The sequence below is a fragment of the Panthera pardus genome, unplaced genomic scaffold, assembly GCF_024362965.1.
Source record: "Panthera pardus isolate Hobbes unplaced genomic scaffold, ASM2436296v1 HiC_scaffold_17, whole genome shotgun sequence".
NCBI classification, from domain to species: domain Eukaryota; kingdom Metazoa; phylum Chordata; class Mammalia; order Carnivora; family Felidae; genus Panthera; species Panthera pardus.
Genome location: NW_026526732.1, coordinates 54,305,844 through 54,329,703, shown reverse-complemented (window position 1 = coordinate 54,329,703; position 23,860 = coordinate 54,305,844). Strand labels below are relative to the sequence as shown.

Below are 23,860 nucleotides of genomic sequence, written 5' to 3'. Positions count from 1 at the left end.
AAACGTGCAATGGGTCCTATGATACTTACGCTGCATAAGCTTTTGCTATCCTCATGAACATAACTTCATCACCTCCTTTATCTGGATGATATTTAAGTGACAGCAAACGATACTGTTTCTTAATTTCTGCTACCGTTGCCCCCTGAAAGGAAAGCTTTGTTTTAGTAAAACTAAGCACAATGCTGTAAAAACATAATTCATCCCATTTTGAACTTAAAATATAAACTATTCAATATTTTCAGAGGGGCTCCTGGGTGACTCGGTTGGTTAAGTGTCCAACTTCGGCTCAGGTCATGATCTCGTAGTTTGTGGGTTCAAGCGCCACATCTGGCTCTGTGCTGACAGCTCAGAGCCTGGAGACTGCTTCGAATTCTGTGTCTCCCTCTCTCTCTGCCCCTCCCCAACTTGTTCTCTCTCTCTCTCTCTCTCTCTCTCTCTCTCTCTCAAAAATAAATACTAAAAAAATTTTTTAAAATATTTTCAGAAAGAGAAAGTGCTTTCATCCTACATACTTGTCCCTTAAATTTCATCCCATGTATTTTTAATAAAAATACACTTATTTTGTCCAATATATTTATTTTATTGAGCACCTACGTGTTGTGCAGTACACTAGGCACCAATGATTTAAGAGTAAAACTACATAATGTCACATTGAAATACAAGGACAGTAACATTTAAATATCAAAGAATGATCACAGTAAATTAAGTCTCTCTGAAGAAACCCTCAAATCAAAGATTAACTTCCCTTCTAAGAAATAATCTGAAGAATATCTGGTTTCATCTGCTTATCAATATTTTAATATTAAATAAATACTTAAGAAGGTTACCTTAGCTGTTTCCTAATTAGACTCAATTTCTATTAATAAACTTTTCATATTAATTTTTATGGCATTAAGTTGCCCACAAATCTTTTATTAGTCTTAAAGCAAATTTTGCTTCTCCAAAACAGAAAACTAGGTATGTTTCATATTTATATTATATTATATTATATTATATTATATTATATGAACCTCTGGATCAAGCCATCTACTGAGCAAATACTAGAAGTAAAAAAAAGTGGTTTGGGGGAAAAATAGAAAGAGCAATAGATTCAGCTTGGCTGCTAAGAAGTTATGGCACTCCAGGCAAGACACAATTTTTCAGGCCTTGTTTTCTCCATTGGAAAAAAAGGCTAGAGGATCTCTAGCATTCATTTCAGTTCTAACTTTCCACTGATATATCTAAAAGACTAATTTTCTATTGGGATCCATCAATCAAGTTCAATCAGGAAATCACCTGAAGAGTATATCCAAGGTTACAATGAAACCAGTTCTTTGTAAGACACAAAGACTTAAACACACTGCCTTAGTGTCACCTAACAAAGGGTCATAATTTTTATCATTTTTTGATAAAATGAATTTTTATCATTCAACCAACATAAATGAACTCCTGGTTTTAACTTTGCATTAAACCAATCCTACACAAGTCTTTAAAAAATATACTAATTTCTCATCTCACTTCAAATATTCTTACATTTTAGCAATTACAAACCAAGACTTACTAGAATGGCAATCAACATTTGTAGTTTAAAAAACATATATACATTAGAATAATAGATTAAATATCCAAAGTCTCATTTCTTTAGGCACAACCCAATTTCTTTTAGAATTTAGACTTACAGTATTTTCATGGGATCAATAAACTAATGTGCATTATATAAAAATACTACTTACAGGATCCAAATTTAATACTTCATAAGGATTGTATTCTTGATATTCTCGGTCTGTTTTGGAAACTTTGTATACAAGGAATAAGAACAATGCCCATCCTGCAAGCAGAACTATTTTCCTGTTTAGGAAAAAGATAAGTAAAGTATAAATAAATACACCTATATGGTTTTCCTTTAAGAGTCTATAAAGACATTATGGTAGATCAAGGCAATAAAACAATCTACAGTGTCTACACCACTGTGCTATTGAGTCAATTCTACAATCTCTAGGTTGTAAACTCCTGTTACAGCCAGAACAGTGTCTTTTTTACCTATGAATTCTCTAGAATCTAATATAGTCTTGCATCTAGAGTCTTGCATGTGATATTCCCTCAATTACTATTTGCAGAATTTTATGTGTAGAACTTAATTCAACTTACTAACTTATTGGTCTCATTATACTAGATCAAAATATATCAATACTAAGTATTCAGTAAACCATGTAATGTAAAAAAAGAGCTGCTCTTACCCTTGCAATTACACTTTTACTAAGATAAACTACAAAAAATGGGTCAATTATGCAATGATGAAGGAATAGCCTTGTTTATAACAGTAAAACTTCAGAAACTAAATGTCCATTTATATAGAACTAATTAAATAAACCATTTATAGGAGACTAATTAAATAAACCAAGACACAACCAAACAATTAGCCAACACAGATATAGAAAGATGTACATATAGGTTAAAAAAGGATATAAACGAACATATGGTTTGGAAAAAACCTAATTTCTCCTCTCCAATATGTTTTATTTAGTAAAAATATTTAAAAGACTGATATTAGCAGTGTTGGAGAGGCTAAAGGAAAAAGGAAGACTCATACACTCTAAACTCTGAAAGAGTATCTGGCAATATGGTCAAAAACCCTAAAGTACACACCCTTTTAACAATCTACCTCAAGAAATTTAGAATGAAATAAACTAGAATTAAGTATACAAAGGATAAAAAACTGGTCACAGATATAAATAACAGCAGAAAACAAACACAGAGATGCCCATCAATAGAGTAGTAGACAAATAAATTAACAGTATATTCATAAAGTGAAATATCATCTAGCCAATAAAGACAGTATTTGCTGTGGAAGATTATCTATTGTTAACTTTTTAAAAGAGGGACTCCTGGGTGGCTCAGTCAGTTAAGCGCAGGCTCTTGGTTTTGGCTCAGGTCAGTCTCGCAGTTTTGTGGGTTCAAGCCCCATGTTGGGCTTTGTGCTGACAGTGTGGAGTTTGCTTGGGATTCTCTCTTTCCCTCTTTCTCTGCCCCTCCCCCACTTGCACTGTCTCTGTCTCTCTCAAAATAAATAAATAAACTTAAAGAAATTTTTTTTAATTAAAAAAAAGAAAAACAGCTTTCAAAAATATATGTATTATATAATGCTATTTTTACAGATAAAAGTTTATTATAAATAAAAATATAGATGGTAAATCATCTTAATAGTGGCTATCTTTAAGTGATGAAAGTGAACAATTTTTATTTTTTTTATGCCCTTTATATCAATTTGTTATGCTGAGTAGGAACTGTTAAACGCATAAAATGAATCATAGGAAACCTAACCAAACAAAATTGGAGTGACCCGTTTTCAAAGACAGAAAACATTCCATGTGTTTAAGCTCACTTGGTAGAAATCTAGCTTAAATATGTTTATTTGGAATGAGACTCTATGATCAAGTTCCAACCTACCTAATGACCTTTATCACCCTTATTTAAAACAAACACAAAAAACCCATCTCCCCAAGCTCCCTAAGCTTTTCCCACCATCATGCTTTTGCTCTTGAATCTTTCTACTTAGAACTCCCATTCCCCATCTCTGCCTATCCAAACGCTATTCATCCGTCCAGACTCATACCTCAAAGCAATCCTTACCTTTGCCAAGGTCATCAATGGAGAAACAGCCAAAAAGCAGCAAAAGAAGTAAAACCATGTCTCTCCCCCTCAAACTCACTACAAGCTCCTTGAGCTGTGGACAGTATCTCACTCAGTTTTGACTAACCCCAGAGTAGCTTAAACACAGTTGGCATTCAGATGCAAATTTCTTTCTATCTGGCCAAAATAATGTTCTAATTCTTATTAAGGGCAAAATACAGTACTGCAAACGGCTTTCCATACTACCTAAACACCCAAAGACAAAGAGGATGCCCTAACTGGAACACTCTTACCTAGCTCTATAGGCAGAGGTAATTAAGAACATAGGCTCTGAAATAAAACTACCTGAGGTCAAATCCCAGCTTCACTACTTATTAACTTAGAGATCTTGGAAAGTCGCTTTCTCCTTTACAACTCGGTTTCCAATTTTTAGGGTAGATTTAATAATTAAATGACATTAGGTATGTAAAGCACCTAGAAGGTGCCTCACTGATAGCAAACAATCGATTCCTGTTAGCTGTTCTTAGCATCTCTGACCCAAATCTCAGCTCTGACCTCACTCAGAGAAGCCTTCTCTGTCTCAAGCCAGAGTTGAGAGCCCTTCCTCTGCTCTTTCATGGCATCCACCTCACAGACCTTATTATTATCATTACCTGTTTACTTGTATTTCTCACAACTGTTAAGTTGTTGAACCACATCTATTTGTTAATCACAATATATCAGCTCTTGGTACAACACCTGATACATACATAATAGGCATACAATAACTACTTATTGAATGGATAATGAAAATAATTTAAACAGTAATTTTCTAAAAATAAATGTTTATTCATTTTTGATATAGAGTGTGCGCGAGGGAGGGGCAGAGAGGGGGACAGAGGATCTGAAGTGGGCTCTGTGCTGACAGCAGCAAGCCCAATGCGGGCTCAAACTCATGAACCATGAGATCATGACCTGAGCTGAAGTTGGACACTACCAACTGAGGCAACCAAGTGCCCCTAAATAGTAATTTTTAATTCAAACCCAAAGTTCGCTATACCTTCAATTGGCTAAAAAACACTTGAAAACCTACTTTATTCCCACACAAGTTAATAATTCCACATTTCGTTCCGCCAACTCCCCCAAAAGGCTAAGAAAGCTCAGAAAACAAGGATAAAAGTAAAATTGAAAACCACTAAAAACAAACAAACAAATAAACAAGATTTAAAAGCAAACAAAGGTAGAAGGAAAATGAAAACACCTAGGATATGCTACACCCCATGATAGCTTTACATGTAGCACCTGGCTCTCTGAGACAAAATATAAAGGGAAGAGAAGACAACCTCATAACAGAATCCCTCAGAGGCTGATAAAAACTATAATCACCAATAAAGCCAGGTTTTCATTTCCTAAAAACCAAGCAAAGGTGGAAACATAATGGATTTCATCATGATCCCCACCCAATTTTTTAAAAACATTATTTAGGTCCTGTGAAAAGATAAGCATTTTTCCCTACATATAGGGTCAGTGATCAACTTGTGAAGTCTCGTGTTTTTCTTTAAGCATATTTTAAAGGTCATTTTGGAACCAACTTCCACAAATTAGAGCATTACACAATGACTGCTTAATTCTGAAAGAATGCTTTAAAGTTATGGAGCAAAAAGGTTTTGATGGTTTCTGACCTTATCTAAAATTGTTACCAGTTATCTATTTAATTCTTCCTTACTTATAAACATCCCTTAATCTGTACTTTCATTTAAGTAAATCAGTTTACTAATCACTGAAGAGAACTTTACACAATTGGGCTTTTTCCTTGAAAACTGAAGTTCAGATACTAACAAAGTGTTGACCAAAGCCCAGAAAAGAAGAGATTGGGAGGGCAAAAATATTTGCCTTGCGGCCTCATAAAACTGTGAGAAGCAAAAGCAGAGTCAACAGTGAACATAAAACTACTTTTGTAAACACTAACTTTGAGTTTTAGTTTTGCATCGTTGAAGAACTCTTAACACCAAAGCTAAGATTTCCCTTCCTCTGTAAAGGAACTAAACTAGGCAAAGTCAAACCTTACAAAGAAAAACTATTTAAAACCCTTGAAGTTAGAGATGTTGAAAATTATCATCATCATTTAAACCAAGACCAAAAAATATATGGTTCTACTTTAACTAATTTCCTCTGCTAGTTCTTGCCCTCCTATCTACTGGATAGACAGATATAAGTAATGCACAAGATACAGTCCTCCTATAATGGCAACTCTTTCATCACCTATCAGATTCACCTACTACTTCAAAACTGACAACTCAGGGTGAAGGTCCAAAGCCTAGTCTCTAAACCAGCAGACCCCAGGCCCCCTTGCCTCACAAAATCAAACACGCCTGCTCTAATTAAAAATTCTAATGGCTTGTTTAATCAGATTGGCGTGCAAAAATAAAGGGTGACTAGGTCCCCGTTCCACCGCTTCTAGCTCCAGGACCCTGGTAAAGTTATCTCTTCTTAGTCTCAGGTTCTTCATCTCAGAAAACAGCAAAAACATCTACTTTGAAGTTAATGATAAAATTAGGAGATAACACATAAAGCCTTAGCACATCTGGCATACAGTGTGTGCTCAATAAACCTTAATTATCACTATGAAATGCAAACTTGATCATGTCACCTCCCTGTTTTTGACAATCTTTTAAAGATTCCCCCATAGTCTTTAAGGCAAAATTCAAATCCTGGCAAGATGCACAAGGTCTTCCTTCAAGATTTGACTTCCCTTTCTCCCACCCTCCCTCAAGTCAGAAGTACATTGTCTCAGGGTGCCTTGGGTGGCTCAGTTGGTTAAGCGTCCGACTTCGGCTCAGGTCATGATCTCATGGTTCATGGGTTTGAGCCCGTCAGGCTTTGTGCTGATGGCTCGGGCCTGGAGCCTGCTTCTGATTCTGTGTCTGCCTCTCTCTCTGCCCCTCCCCTGCTCATGCTCTGTCTCTCGAAAGTAAATAAACATTAAAAAAAAAAAAGTACATTCTCTCTCTTAAATCATTCTGTTCAGACAGCTCTCAAACTCACATCTTACCCCTACTAAGGCTACAATTTCTTTAAACATATGTCTTATTCATCATTACACCCATATTTTATATGATACCTAGCAAAGAATAAGAAGTATTTTTTTATTTGAAACCAATTACTTACTTTACAGTAGGAATAATATTTGGCTGGGGTTTTAATAACCGTAAACGATACCACATACATCTTCCATATACTTTTCTGATATTCTTTAATCGAATTTGTTCTGTCAAAACAATAAATAAATAAGATGGTAAGTTGAAGCATTTTTCACTGTGAAGACAAAACCAGTTAATAACATACTAACCTTCATTACCATGCTAAATTTTGTTGGAACATCAAAGTACTACCTTCTCAAATAACCTTTAAGAAAAATTCACAATATAGGTTAATTTTTCTGCCACTCCAAACAAATGATCTATCTGGAAAATTTTGTTCAACTACCAGGCAACCATTTGCATATGAGACTTAAATAACTTCTAATCAAAAAACGCAAAAAAATGACTTGAATCCAAAATACTTAGTCACATAATCAGTAATTTCTGAGAAATGCTTTCTTCCTTTCCCTTCTGCTATAGGAGGTACAGAAAGTATAAAACAGTTGAAACATGCAGCTTATTAAGGAAGCTAAGCGGAAATGGTATTATTCAATCATGAAAATGTTAAATTAGAAAAGTCACCCAAACCCATAAGAAGTTAAAATAGGTTCATATTAAGAGTTATGAAAGGCATTATTTTAGTCCTCAGAAAAAAATCCGCAATTCAACTAAAAAGGAATTTAAACCAAGCCAAAATATCATGTATTGTTTTACTAATAAACTCACTACCAATCACTTGAATAAATCTCCCAAGTTAAAAAAAAAATTAAGTTATAAAATAAAAATGTACCAAAAAAAATAAATTAAATAAAATTTAATTTAATTTAAAAAAAATGTACCTCTTAGCAAAGATGGCATGCAGAAAGCAAAGGAAAAAAAACCCTGCCCCTCCCAAAGCCAAAGCCAAAACAAAGGCTTGGAAGGCCAAGAAGGCAGTGCTGAAAGGCAACCACAGCCACAAAAAAAAAAAAAAAAAAAAAAAAAGATCTGCATGTTACCCACCTTCTGGTGGCCCAAGACACTCCAAAGGCAGCCCAAATATTTTCTCTGGAAGAGCAACAAGCTTGACCACTATGCCATCATCAAGTTCCCCCTGAGCAATGAGTCAGCCATGAAGAAGATAGAAGACAACAATACTTGTGTTCATTATGGATGTCAAGGCCAACAAGCACCAGATCAGACAGATTATGAAGAAGCTCTATGATATTGACAAGGGCCATGGTCAACTCCCTGATCAGGCGTGATTAAGAAGGCATATGGTCCACTGGCTCCTGACTATAATGCTTTGGATGTTGCCAACAAAAATGAGATCATCTAAATGGAGTCTAGCTGGCTAATACTAAATATAAATTTTTTCACAATACTAAAAAAACTACAAAGTCACAGTCCTTAAATGAGATGTTAGATAAGTAAAAGAACTTTGCTTATAACAGAATGCTCCAAAGCCACCATGTAAGAAATCCAACTACCCTGTTACCACCATGCTTTGAGGAAAGCATCCACATGGAGAGCTAGGTGACAGGAGGTAGCAGAACCAACCAGGTGTGGTGAAGAGGGATCCATAGAGGGAAAGGGGTGGTGACAGAAAAGGAGACTGGTAACATACAGGGGGATTGATCAAATAAGTTAACACACAAAGGATAACTGGACTCAGAAGGGAGTTATATATATATGAGAAAATAATAAGAATGAATCCTGTGGTACTGAATTGGAATTGAAGATATTGCTATAAACTAATATATTTTAATAAAGGATTACAGACATAGACTTATATACATACACATATAGGCACTGTCTATTAAGTGAGCCTAGGAACAGTGCGTGAGACCAATAGCAGTAAGCACACTAGTACCCAGATCTAGTTTCTAAATACCATTCTTCACTAATAAGAACAAGGGATTCAAGTGCCTTCCCACAAATTACAAAAGGGAAAAAATAATTCTACAGTGGCAAAGTATGGTAGGCTGAATAATTGCCACCCAAGAAGTTCAGATCCTAATAGCCAGGACCAGTGACTACATTATCCTACATGGCAAAAAAGACTCTACAGATCCAATTAAATTAAAGATCTTGAGAGAGAAGAGTATTCTATGTTATCTGGATGGATACAATATAGTCACAAGGGTCCTTATAAGGAGGAGGCAGGAGGGTCAAAGACAAAGAAGGTGATATGACAACAGGAGCAGATGGTGGAGTGATATCCTCTGAACATGGAAGGAGGAATCATAAGCCAAGGAGCCCAGGCTATCTCTAGAAGCTGGAAAAGGCAAGGAAATAGACTCTAACCAAGAGCCTCCAGGAAGAACCAGCTCTGCGAACACCATGACTAGCCTAGTGAAATTGATTTTGGACTTCCAGCCTCCTGAACTGTAAGAGAATAAATTCACGTTGCAATAATGTAATAAGCCATTAAGACTGTGGGAATTTGTTACAGCACCAATAAGAAACTAATACAGAAAGCCTGGCAGACATTATCTTAATCAGGTGCTCAGTAAACATTACCAGCAATGGGACAAAATGCAATCATACGCCATCTGATAGAACATAATAAGAGGAACACAGAATCACTTTTGTGAAATTCCTGCCTAAGGTATAAATCTGAATATAATCATGATTAAACACCAGCCAAATCCAGAACCATCCTACAAAATAAATGACCTGTAATTTTGGAAGTCAAAAAGCTGAAGAACTGTACCAGACTAAAGGAGATTAAAGAAACATGCCAACTAAACGTCATGTGTGATTCTGAGCTGGATCTTTTGCTATAAAGAACTTCACTGACACAAGTGACAAAACTTAAATGGGGTCTGAGAATGAAATGGTAGTAATATTAATTTTCTGATTTTCATGGTTAAGTTATTTTCAAGACACTTGAAAATACCACTGGTGATTTTTTAATCTGTATTTCATTAAATTAGGCCTCCACAGTCTCCCATTTTCTATAAAACCAAGGAAATGTTTGATAAGGTTATAAGAACAATGCAGAAGTCTCTTTATTAGCCAGCTTGATCTATTAAAAGGAATGACATTCTCCCAATGTCTCTGGCCAAAAAAAAGTACACACAATTTTCAGTTACGTAGTTTTGCACAACGTATATGTACCTTGTACGCCTCACTCTTCCAATCCAAAAATTAAATCTTAACCTTTTAGGAGAATACAGAAGTCAATCAATAAGTACTACAAGCTATGGTTTACACAGGAAGACACTGGCATTTAGATTTCCAGCGCAATTAAACATTCATAGCACACATTCCAAATCTCTGTATGAATGATCTCAAGTGAAAGTAACAACCACAAGTGAGGTCTTTCCAGGTAGTTTTTTAAAAGACACTTAGAATTTGTTTTTAAGTTCATTTATAAATTACTAGTGTTATAGCTAGTAAAAATTATGTTAGTCATACCATTTACTTATGATATAGTTTTTAAAGAAATCAATACACATTTACAGAAAAGGGAAATTACAAAGTCATAAAACAATTCTGTGACTTAAACTATATAACAACATATTATGACTGCTCTCGGCAGGTGAACATAAAGTTTTTATGTCCGTGGGAATAGTACAGGTTTGGGAGAAGGTTAATATGGCTGCGCTTCATAAGCTATATAATGCCTTTTGCTAAAATAGTCACATCCATCTGCCCATGCCAGTATGATCTGCCAAGGTGTAGTATAACTGAGTGAACTCTTAGCACCATATTCCTGGAACCCAAAGAGCTGAAAGAACTATTAGCCAGATCTTAAATCTTCAAACCTGTTTGCTTCATTACCGCAAAAGAATTTTTAAAACTCTTGTACCTACTTGTAGGTTTCTCATTTGGCATCTCAAATTTTTCACCAGAAGTCTGAAGAGGTACAAAAGATGTCATTTCTGATATGAGTTGACATTTTAAAATAAAATAGTTCCATCACTTTTAAACACACCAATTAAACCTAAAAACCACAGCAATTTCATACATTTACCATTTACAAAATTTCCCTTTACAAAACTTCATGAACAAGCCAGCCCTTCATTTTATTTCCCCCACATAATTTCATCCTAATGTAATATATTTTCATCCTAAGTCATTTCTTATAATACTGACACATACCTCTAAAAATTAATTTTTTTATTCCCTGTGACTGTTTTTCCCAACTTTTTGAAAAATTTCAAACCTTCAAAAAAGTTGAAAGATATCACAATGAAAACATCCTTCATCTAAATTCACCAAATGTTAACATTTTGCAACTCTTGGCTTTACCTCTAGTTCCCTCTTTCCCCTCCCACTTTTTTTTCTAAGTTTATTATTTATTGGGGGTGGGGGGAGAGAAAACATGTGCATGTACGAGTTGGGGGAGGGGCGGAGAAAGAGGAAGAGAGGGAATCCCAAGCAGACTCCCACTGTCAGCAGAGAGCCAGGTTTGGGGGCTTGATTTCAGGAACAGTGAGTTCATGACCTCAGCTGAAATCAAGAGTAAGATGCTTAACGGACTGAGCCACGCAGCCCCCTCCCCATTCTTTTTTATCTGAACTATCTTCCAGTAAACTGCAGATATCAAGATGCTTCACCTATAAATCCTTTAGCACATACTGCCAAAAAAATCAGTATGTTTATCATACTCAGGTTTAACATCTATAAGCTTTTATACGTTAAAATTCGATGCTATGTTTTTTGGTATGAAGACAACATAAATACTATAAATTGATAAATCACTAAAATTTGAGTAAAGTATCTGCTATGCTTTCACTTATAAGTTTGTAAATATCCCCTATGTTCAAAAAAAGTTAAAACTCTAAATACTAAAACTTATTTTTAAAATAAAGGCACACTGTTGCCAATATGACACAATTTTAGACAAAAGAGCTTTAGACAAAAGAGGATTGACTAAACACTACTCACCATCATCAGATTATCTAAATTGGAAGATTTCAGAAACTTGGGTTCATCTGCCACCTATACCCCCTGCATACTCTGGTAACGAAGAAGGAAACCCGTTTAATTTATTAAATACTGTACTGAAAGTTAAAAACAGAACGGATGTATGCTACAGAACGGTTTTAAGTGCATCAGTTGTTTACCCTCATGATCACATGGCTGACTGGGAGCTGTGGTTCACGGCTGCTGCCCAGTACCATTAACAGCACTGTACTCCATGCCACTAGCCCAGAAAAAGATCAAAATTAAAAATGTGAAGCACAGTTTCCACCGAATGCGTATCAACTTCATACTTTATATTCGAAAATCCTAAGTCGAACCATTATAACCAGGGACCACCTGCAGAATATTTTTTAGGACGTGATTTTTTAATTTTTTTAATGTCTATCTATTTATTTTGAGGGGGGAGAGAAGAGGGAGAGAGCACAATCAGGGGAGGGGCAGAGAGAGAGAGAAAGAGAGGAAGAGAGAGGAAATTCCAAGCAGGCTCTGCGCTGCAGGGCTTGCTTAGGGGCTCTATTTCATGAACCATGAGATCGTGACCTTAGCCAATATCAAGAGTCAGACACTTAACTGACTGAGTCACCCCACTGCCCCCAGTATGTGATTTCTTAAATATGTAACTAAAAATTTTTTTTAATTTTTTTTTTAACGTTTATTTATTTTTGAGACAGAGAGAGACAGAGCATGAACAGGGGAGGGGCAGAGAGAGAGGGAGACACAGAATCTGAAACAGGCTCCAGGCTCTGAGCTGTCAGCACAGAGCCTGACACGGGGCTTGAACTCACGGACTGTGAGATCATGACCTGAGCCGAAGTCGGACGCTTAACCGACCGAGCCACCCGGGTACCCCTGTAACTAAAATTTTTTAAATAAACATTTTAAGTAGAAAAGACATTACCCATAAAAGGATATATAAAGTGGCCAAAAACTATTCTCCTCTCATTAAGAAATAAAATAGTCAAGATCTTGTCACTTCTCTGCTTAAAAACCTTCAATAACCTTCCCATCCAAACTTAAAATCCAAACTTCTTTCCCTGGCTTACAGACATGCTCTGCACCCCAGCTCCCTCTCTGAATTATCCCAGATTATTCTCCTCACCTGACATACCCTTGCCACTCTGCTCTTCTCTGTTGGTGGAATATGCCCAACTTTTTTTTGCCTTAAAGGCTCTTGTACACACACAACTGTTCATTCAGCCTATAACAGGCTTTTCCTACCCAATTCAAACCTCTGAATAACTGGCTGCCTTTTGTCACAGCATGAAGGAATGTTCTCAGGAAGACTCTCTGAATACTCTACTTCTCTACACAGTACATATCACTATCTGATATTTTATTGTTTATATGTAGTATGTCACTCATCTCCCCCACACTAGGATGTAAGCTTCAAGAGAATAGGGATCCCGCCTACATTGTTTGCCCCACATTCCACTGCCTAACACAATGCCTGGCAAATAGTAGGTGCTTAATACATAATTGTTGAATGCATGAATTTTCTCATTTAGACCTCCCAATAACCCTGAGGGCATGTATGTATGTATTATACTTTAAAAATTCTGAGGGCTGCCTGGGTGGCTCAGTAGGTTAAATGTCCAACTCTTGATTTCAGCTCAGGTCATGATCTCACGGTTTGTGAGACTGAGCCCCACATAGAGCTCTGCACTGATGCAAACCTGCTTGAGAGTCTCTTTCCCTCTCACGCTGCCCCTCCCTCTCTTTTTCCCTCCCTCTCTCTGTCAAAATAAATAAATAAAATTGACGCCCAGAAAGGTTAACTTGTCTAAAGGCACAAATGATACAAAGGAATAGCATATTAATCACTAAAGTATAGATACAGAACAAAGAAAATGAAAGCAAAAATAAACTATTAGGGCTACACCAAAATAAAAAGCTTTTTGCACAACAAAGGTAATCAACAAAAAGGAAAGGCAACCTACTGAATGGGAGAAGATATCTGTAAATGATATATCCAACAAGGGGTTAATATCCAAATATAAATAATTTACACAACTTGGGGTGCCTGGGTGGCTCAGTTGGTTAAGCATCTGACTTCAGCTCAGGTGATGATCTCCCAGTTCATGAGTTCAAGTCCCATGTCAGGCTCTGTGCTGACAGTTCAGAGTCTGGAGCCTGCTTCGGATTCTATGTCTCCCAATCTCTGCCCTTCCCCTGCTCATGCTCTGTCTCTCTCTCTCAAAACTTAAAAAAAAAAAAAAATTTTTTTACACAACACCAAAACCATAATCCTCTTATAAGAAAATGCAGGGATAAAATTTCATGACTGTGGATTTGCCAATGGATTCTTAGACAATAAAAACACAAGCAATGAAAGATAAAATAAATTGGACTTCATCAAACTTAAAAACTTTCATGCATCAAAAGACACAAGAAAGTGAAAAGACAATCTATAGAATGGAAGAAAATCTTTTCAAACCATGTATCTAGCAGGGATTCATATCCAGAATGTATAAAGAACTCCTACAAGTTAACAAAAAAAAAAAGATAAACAACACATCGAGCTCTGCACAAAAGATTTGAATGGACATTTTTCCAAAGAAGATATACATATGGCCAACAAACAAATGAAATGATGCTCAAAATCATTAGCCACTAGGGAAATGCATATCCAAACCATAATGAAATACCACTTCACATCTATTACAATGGCTATAATTTTTAAAGAATGAAAAATAAGCGAAGAGAATATGCAGAAATTAGAACCCATCTACACTGCTGGTAGAAATGCAAAATGGTGCAGCTCTGTGGCAGTCTGGCAGTTCCTCAAGAAGCTAAACATAGTATTACCCTATGACCCAGCAATTCCACTCCTAGTAATATATACCCCCAAAAAACTGAAAATAAGGACTTAAAGAGATACTTATATGACAATGCTCACTACAGCATTATTCACAATTCAATAGGGGCACCTGGGTGGCTCAGCTGGTTGAAGTGTCCCACTCTGAATCCTGGCTCAGGTCATGCATAATCCCAGGGTCATGGGATCAATCCCCACACCAGGCTCCATGCTGAGTGCAGAACCTGCTTAATTTTTTTCTTCTCTCTCTCTCTCTGCCCCTCTCCCCTGTTCATGCCTGCGCTCTAATTAAAAATAAAACAAAAAGCATTCAACAGATAAATAAAAATGTGGTATATCCATACAATGGAATATTATTCAACCATGAAAAGAATGAAGTTCAGATACATGCTACAACATGGATGAATGTGAAAACGTTATGGTAAACGAAATAAGCTAGACACAAAAGGACAAATATTGTAGGAGTCCACTTACATGTAATAACTCGAATAGGCAAATTTATAGAGACAAAAAGTAAATTAGAGTTTTTCAGGGGCTGGAGGAAAAAGAGAATGGGGAGTTATTGTCAATAGGTATATAATTTGTCTGGGGTGATGAAAAATATTGTAAACAGTGGTGATGGCTGCACAACATTGTAAATGTAATTAATGCTACTGAATTGTTCATTTAAAATGGCTAAAACTAGAAATTTTACATTATATATACTTTACCAAAGTATATATAATTATATAATATGATATAAACTTATACAATATAAAATTTAAAAAGAAAAGATTCCACCTCAGCAGTATCTGAAGAATGTCCTCTTTCTTCCTATTGCCACCACCATTGTTCAGGCCCACATTATCCCTCTGCTTCTTAATCTCTGTTCTTTCTCATTCTATGAAACGTTATCACATTAATTTGCATACAACTGTAAAAATATGTTCTAAAATGTCCAAAAATGACATACTGTCAACCAAAAAATATATGAACTTTTCAGCTAGGCATACAAGATTCTCCTTTTGACTTAAATCAACTTTTCAGATCTTTTCTCACACTTAATCAATGAATGATTTCTGCTTCAACTGATCTGTATTTTTAACATGTTCCATGCTTTCCAGCCTCTGTACTTTTTGCTCATATGATTTCGTTTTTTAATTATTATTAAAGATTTTATTTTTAAGTAATCTCTACACCTAGTGTGGGGCTCAAACTCATGACCTCAAGATCAAGAGTCACAGGGTCCACCGACTGAGCCAGCCAGGAGCCCCCCCCTTGTGTGATTTCTTCTTTGGACCCCCACCCCCACCATTCAACCCATTAAATCTTTCTCATCCTTTAATAGTTTGGTCAAAATTGACCTACTCTCAAGAGCCTTTCCTGAACTCTAGATCCCCACTATCGTTACCAACCAAATGCAAATACTTTATCCACCTAACTTCCAAAGCACTTGTTTTCACTGCTCTTACATTTACTTTGTTGTGCTATGGATATAATTCACAGACTTGTCTAAACCTAATCCTTCCACCCCACCCAGATTACAAACTCTATCAGAACAATGGCATTCATACTCCTATCTTCTGCCCTCCTGGTACAGGCAAACAGCTAAAGCTCAAACAATAACTACTAGATTTAACCAAACAAGCAAAAAACCTACTTTCCAGATGAAAATCCCTTCATCCATAGGGACACAAACACAATCTCAAAATGTAAAAGGAATGCCTTTTTAAGAGAATGAGCCAACATCTTTCAAAGAAACAATGTGATGGTAAGAATGTGTAACATTTCTTATTGATAAAGTCTGGTAACAGAAAACCTTTTTTAAAAGAAAGTCCAAGTACAGTATGGACACATTTGTTGTGACTTCCCTTATGTCTGAATAAAAAGTATGACTAAGGGAACAAATATCCGAGAAAATGAAAATAGGACTATCTTTGTTTTTCAGGTTCTTCCAAGATGAAGCAAGTATGCAGTATGACCTTTAAATAAAAACAACTGCAACAATGCATTTACTAATCCAATGTTTGTCACCACATCTACAAAGCCTAAATGCTGCACTATAATTCATTATGCCAAGGTCCCAGCTGGTTTCCTCTGCTGTGTAGGACTTAAGCGTACATGTCTGATTCCCCTTTCTGTCAGGATAGATCAGAGGGAAATGACTTTATTTTAAAATGACTCAAACTTCTCAGATGTCTAATATCCCTTCAAGATCTAAAGTCTTAAAAAGACTGTATGTTCTAAATTAAATATGAATGCTCATAAAATATACTCCTGTGAACACAAAGCTATATGAGCCAGTTTTTTCTGCTAAATTCCATTCAACAGACTGAAATAATCAACTCCACTATAATTAGAAACCTAGATAAATCAATAGATAATTTTCAATTGAAATATTTCATTTGAAATAAAAATGATCATCCCCACCCTTTTCCCTGCACTCAATCCCAAAACTGAACTGATAAAAGTAGATTATTGGGCCAATCACCAGGGTTTGTTTTTTGTTTTTTTTTTTAATGTTTATTTTTGAAGAAGAGAAAGAGCATGAGACAGGGAGGGGCAGAGAGACAGGGAGACAGAGAATCCCAAGCAAGCTCCAGACTCTGAGCTGTCAGAACAGAGCTCGACACGGGGCTTGAACTTACCAGCCAGAAGATCATGACCTGAGCCAAAGTTGGAGGCTTAACCAACTGAACCACCCAGGTGCCCCACCAAACAGCTTTTAAGAGAGGGAGAAACAGGGGTGCCTGGGTGGTTTAGTCAGTTAAGCATCTGATTCTTGGTTTCGGCTCAGGTCATGCATGATCTCACAGTTCCTGGGTTTGAGCCCTGCGTCAGGCTCTGTGTTGACAGTGCAGAGCCTGCTTGGAATTCTCTCTCTCCCTCTCTCTGCCCCTCCCCCTCGTTGCTGTCTCTGTCTCTCTCAAAATAAATAAATAAAATTTTTTTAAAAAGAGAGAGGGAGGGAGAAATAAGTGAAAATTCAAAATCTGCACTCCACTTTAATTCTCTCCAAGGTACTTTTACATTCTATAAGTAGTCCAAGCTATCTTAGAGTTCTCTTTCTAATCTACCCATTCCCCTACATCCTGACATTTCAGTGGACTAATCAGCCTCTGAAATGGTCTCCTTCTCTATCTAGTTCTTCCCCACCCATTAACCTCCCATCCTCTTCTGCCAAATCATTCTCCACACAATGCTCCACAAGAGCAAAACTGACCAAGGCATTACCCTACTCTAAAAACTCCACTGTTTATCCAATAACTTACAGGATAAAGTATAAGCTTCCTAAAATGGCAAACTGACCATGTCATGAACTATTTAAAAACTTCCACTGTTTACCCAAAAAATTACAAAATAAAGTATAAGAGTCCTAAGATGGCTGATTTACTTTTAAGAACACAGCACATCTCTACCATTTATTAAACACCTCCATGCTTTTGCATATACTTTCTCCTACCTAAGGCATACATTTCCCCCACTGACCCTTTATGACCCATCTCAAATAACCTCCTCTGCATGAAATACCCAAATCCAGAAACAGAATTATTCATTTCTTCCTCTGTGCTCTCACAGCACTTTCCACTTACCATTTCAATACTTACTATCGTGTGTTATATTACAGGAGGCAGTACAAGAGTAATGGCTAACAAGAGAAGCTCTAGCATTAAGACGGTTTTGGATCCAACACCCAATCTTCCAGCTAGAAGCTATACGCCTTTAGATAAACTTTCCTCCTCTAGGACTTAGTTTTCCTGTTAGTACAATTGGGATAATACCTGAGTCTGGCTCAAAGTGCTATTATGAGTGCATTCAGCACTACTTGCCTTGGGCTAACAAACATTCAAATGAACAGCAGCAGAGCTGAGATGAGAATCACAATTATCTGTCTCAGGCTGGAGGGGGGTGTAGGGCCTTCCGCAACAAGAGGAAGGACCAAGTCTACAGTCATCCCCAGAAGAGGAAGAAAAGGGGGAGGTGCACACACCAAAATGTTTAATTACCTCTGGGTGATGCGATTACAAGCAATTTTTGTTCTGCTTTCTTTGTGTGTGTGCTTTTCTGTACTGGGTATATACAACCTAGTACGAAAAAAGTTCTATGTACTTAAAAATCTGATCCATCACCTAGAAGCAGTATCTAGCACATAGTTAATCCTCTATAAATACCTACCAAATGAAGGAATGTCTACACTGTGTTTAGTTTTGTGGGCATGTTTATGTGCATTTTATTTCTTTGCTTCTGAGAATCACTTCTTATAGGGCATATTATTATTATGCCTAGAAAATGAGGTTGAGTTCAGAAATAACAAAATAGGAACAAAGCTGGAACTTAAAACCAGAACTTCTAACTTTCCAAATTCAGAGTTTTCTTACTATACAACGGAGCACTAAAAATGGACTCCTATTCACATTCCCAAGTCAGAGAGTTGAATCACTTGCATGCTGTCTGAGGGGGAGAAAGCAAAGAAAAATAAAGAAACATAACTTTTTTTTTAAGTTTCACTCATCCTTTCAAAACCATGGGGAAAAAAACCCTGAGTACAGTATATCTATCTGTTTACTCCTGAATTAATTCTGTAAAATAAATAACTACTGTCTCTATTTTACAGATGAGTGAACTAAAATATATAGAAGTTAAATAACTTGCCCAAGATCACACTGTTAGTAAAGCAGCAGATCCAGGTTTCAAAACCAGACAGTTTTCAAACAGTAAGATCAGGGAGTAAGGTCAAATAAGTTTTAAAAAAATAAGGTCAAGAAATTAAAGAAACAATAACCTGGAAAAGATAATGATATATTTTATCTCAATTCAAAGGATCAATAAGCCTTCATCTATGGAACAGATAAAAGCATGTTCTTGATTATTTGAAATTCTAATATTTACAAGCAGTTATTTTTTCTTGTTAAATACCACTGTAAACCTGTATTATTAACATTGTTTTATTTATTTTAATGTTTGTTTATTTTTGATAGAGAGACAGAGTGAGCAGGAGAGGGGCAGAGAGAGAGGGAGACACAGAATCTGAAGCAGGCTCCAGGCTCCGAGCTGTCAGCACAGAGCCTGACGTGGGGTTCCAACTCAAAAGCTGTGAGATCATGACCTGAGCTGAAGTCGGAGACTGAACCGACTGAGCCACCCAGGTGCCCCAACACTGTTTTAACAAATATATTCGGCTTTCAACTACAAGAACTTTACAGCACTGTTCTACAGGAAGTGCTTCTTAGCTATGTAAAACAAAAAGGCTAAAACATTAGTGGTTGTTTTTTAGCAAAGAGCATATATCAAAAGAAATACACCATCTCCCCAAAATGACAACTCCAGCAAAAGACAAGTACTAAGGAAGTTCTCTTTGCTAGCTACCATTTACATCACATAGGGACCTTTAAAAATAACCAATACACAGCACCCACTCCAGACCAATTACATCAGATATCTGGGGATGGGTATAAGTTTTTTGTTTTTTTGTTTTTAAAGCTCCCCAAGTGATTCTAATGTGTAGCCAGGGTTGAGAACCACTGTTCTAAGGAAATATAAACCCTCTGTTATTACTTCATGCAGAGCTTTTGTCCATAATGGTCTGAAAAAGTATTCAGTCAACTTACTCAACACATTTGCAAACAACCAGGAGAGTAAAATAAATAGGACCCCCCAACTACTAAAAGGGGTATTAACTGTGAGTGCACTTAGCCCAATAGATTAGACAACAATCAAGGCTAAAGGATTCCATTAGTGTTCTGGATAACAGAGGAACTTCAATTAACATATCAAATATGCCAATGACCAAGCTACTTCTATCTCTCAAACCGTAGATTTTACCATCTGTGAAATGGTGCCATAATTTCTAATGGACCCAAGAGCCCAATAATTCAAGAAGAGCAACACTGAAACAAGCATAAACCTTGAAACTAAAAGACCCACATGTATCATCATCTTGAAAAACAAAACGAAAATTAACCTGAACTTTAATGTAGAAATGCTGACAAAGAAAACATTTTCATGCTTTCCTGCAGAGAGTATCCCTGAAAAGTCAAGAATGCCATAAGAACTCTGAAATTCAAACTCATATGCCTACATCTTTACATCTGGCTATTTGCAGTTTCACAGGAAAATGAAATACAGTAAGCTTCAAAATCAAATATTAAAATATCCTGTTGTGTTAATCAAAACTACTACTACAGGTCCATATCCTTTATTCAAAACCCTTGAGGAAATACATATTTCAGAATTTTTCAGCTTTTAGAAACACAGTACAGTGTCTCTATCTTTACAAGCCCTTGAGGATCTACAACAGCACCAATCATCAAACAAATTAGTATCCCAAATTAATATACTATATTAATACTATTTTCTAAGTGAGAAGAATAAAGATTGTAAGTAGCCACCTGTTGATACAAGTCACCAAATTATTTTGCTGCAAACATCTGATGAAAAACTTTCAGAGCTTTGAACCTATAATTCCAAGATTTCTCTTTGATACCCAAGACACTGCAAACTGAACTTCAGGAAAAAAGTCCCTATAATAAAAACATCCCTTTAATACCACTGTAGTTCTAAAGAAACAACTCAAATTACGGTAGAAACACAAAAATAAAAAATAGCCCAAGTGATGTCCACCAATTTTCATGATGATGAGAACAGCATTTTAAGCATCCACCTTAATTTTCACAGTGCAATTTTGAGCAAGACCAAACAAATACGTTATTAACATGTACACATTACTGACTAAGGCAAGCCTGAGGCAGAGAGCCAGATGTAAAGAAAGGACAAATCAACACCTTTCTCTCTAGCAATTTGGAGACAACAGAAGACTTTGAAGCTAAGCAGACCAGGTTCTGCCACAAAGGAGAAAGTTACTTAAGCTTTCTAAACTGCAGTTTCTTCACATAAGGATAGAGATGATAATAACAGTACCTACTTCATTGTGTTTTCAACAGGATTAAATAAAGTGACATTTGAAATCCATCACTTATATAGTCACTATTAATTCCCTACCACCTTTCCAAAGACCAACTAACTATATGCTGAAGCAGCTCAAGTATAACTTGCCTGTAAGTTATCAGGCAAATTTTATAATATAAAACCGACCATGAAAATAGGACTTTCAAATTTCAAAAGTCCAGTGTAGATTAAAATGACTAAATTCTGAAATCAGCAGCTTCTCGAAACACATTCTATCCAAACCTACCTCTCTCCCAATACCCTTCTGTCTTCCACACAACCAGTTGCACACATAGGGATAGTAAGTGAAAATAAACCACTGTACTCAGAAGTTCACTTTTCACTCAAAATAAAATTAGATTGGCCTAGGTTTGGCAGATAAGGGAAACCATTACAGTATTAAGACTTCATCATTCATATACAACCACTGTCCAAAGAACCCAGATAATTTAAATACACAGGAAACTAAGGCACAACAGTCCAAAATCCAACTTTCATAAACTATCCACAAAGTAAGAAAACCGGTAACTTTGGGCAGATTTTGCACCCAATGGATATTTAAACTTACCATCAAATGTACAAAAAGATGGAATCCTTTGCTATTTATCCTAAATTCAATTTAATTCCATGATGTAATTCAAGAATTTTACAGAACATGGAGTCTTAAAGCATAAAAAGTTCTGAGCTGATTAAATGCTTCACTGTTAACAACTGCCCCCAAATACAGTATACAACGTGGACAACCTACACTTCCACCACACTGAACTTGAAGGAAAACGTTTAATCAAGTTAGCATAGCTCCTATGAAATTGAAAGCTTTCCCTAAATGTTATTACTCAAAAACTACTAGTTAAATAACCTATAAGGGCCTGGCAGTTCCATCAGCTTCAAGAATATCACTTGCCATATATCCTAGTACAACGCAACATAAAATGCCTCGAAAAGAATCTCTATTATTCTATGTTCTAATCCCATGTGTTTAATGAGAAAAGATTTAGAACTAAAAGCAAATGGACCAGGTACCTCACAACCACCAACGAGATGCACTACCTACACACTTAATCCTTCATTCTTGCACTTTTCCTCCATAAACAGAAAACTCCAAAGAGAAGGAAATAGAGAACAGCCTATTTTTGCTAAGGGGAATAACAGCATTGCTTCCAACCCCACAGCGTTGAGTGAACAAATGAAAAAGCAACAGGGGAAGGCACGGGGGGAGGGGCGGTCGGTGAGCTCAGTTAGGAGTCCTAAACATGCCATCCAGCTCAGACAGTGCCCAAAACATCAGTAACGACAGCTGCAGCAGAGAAACGGGGGTGTGAGGGTAGAGGGCCGTGGCTTGGGGGCTCGGAGTTGTGCCTGCACGTTCGGCTTCCTCCTTTGCCAACTCTTCTCTCACCTCCCAATTCCCATCCTCCCCAACCCATCCTGCTCCCTCCATATAGAAAAATAACCAATAAAATCAGAGGCAGAGAAGACAAAGAAGCAGGAGGAGGCTGCAAGGAGCGTCCAGAACAATGGGGGAGAGGGTGCGAAGCGAAACTCCTGAAAAGGACAATGAAACAAGGGTGGAGAGGAGCCCGGAGAGGAACCAGGGAAACACCGCCGAGCCCGGGCCCCGCCAGAGGCGGACGCCTGGACTCGAGGCTCGGCTGGGCGCGCTGTATCACCCGGACGCTGGGGGCTGGGCTAGGCTGGAGCGGACGGGGGCGGCGCGGCCCACAGGGGCCGGCGGGGCCTGCGCGGGTCCGCGGGCAGCTGCCGGCAGGACTCACCGGCGTTCTGGTCGCGGGGCCAGAGGTAGTATGTGGCCGGGATCACGATGAGCCCCACGAATGAGGTGAGGAAATAGAAGAAGGTGTTCCCGCTGTCATCGTACTGGAACTGCTGTCCCGCCATGGCACCCCCCCCTCCGCCGCTCTGTCCTCACCGCCGCCGCCACGACCCCGCTCTGATCTCCAGCACCCAACACCCCGGCCCTGTGTGGCGTAGCTCGGACGCCGCCGCCGCCGCCTCTCTTCCCCGCCCCCACGCTACTCTCACGGACACGCCGCCGCCACCGCCGCTGCCGTCGCCAGATCTCGCGAGAAGAAATAGTTCCCGCCCCACTCGGTTTTTCCCTCCCTCTGCCTCTCCCCAACATACTCGCTAAGGGAGACGTGGCGCGCGCAGCCGTGGAACTCGGCGAGGTCCCGCCCTTGATCCCGCCCCCAAGCCAGAGGCCCGCCCCTCGAGCTCCTGTAGGTTCTTCTCTAGCCTTGAGTCCCCGGTGGTGCCTTTTCTCCTGCGCCTTCTTTCTGCGCGTCCCACTAGCTGTCTTGAGGTCATTTTAGGGGGTCCCAGCAAAGACCCGCGGAGCTGTGAGTGCATGCGGTTCATCACCTGGCTGCTCCTGGAGTCGCAGCTATTCGGAGCAGATCTGAGGTTTCCTTGCCTCTCCCTTCTCCCATCCTTACCTCACCTTGTCTGCCCTCTC

The 23,860-nt window shown here is 37.8% G+C and overlaps 1 protein-coding gene across 1 annotated transcript in view; it reads right to left on the bottom strand.

Moving 5' to 3' along the window:
• Positions 1-23,421, bottom strand: part of SEC63 (SEC63 homolog, protein translocation regulator) — a 77,268-nt gene extending 53,847 nt beyond the window's left edge. The window contains exons 1-4 of the mRNA XM_019443023.2: positions 23,160-23,421; positions 6,757-6,856; positions 1,713-1,827; positions 30-142 (exon numbers count right to left, since the gene is read on the bottom strand). Of these exons, the coding sequence (XP_019298568.1) occupies positions 30-142; positions 1,713-1,827; positions 6,757-6,856; positions 23,160-23,283 (452 nt within the window). The 5' untranslated portion in view covers positions 23,284-23,421. The remainder of the gene's footprint in view (positions 1-29; positions 143-1,712; positions 1,828-6,756; positions 6,857-23,159) is intronic.
• Between the last annotated feature and the right edge of the window lie 439 nt (positions 23,422-23,860).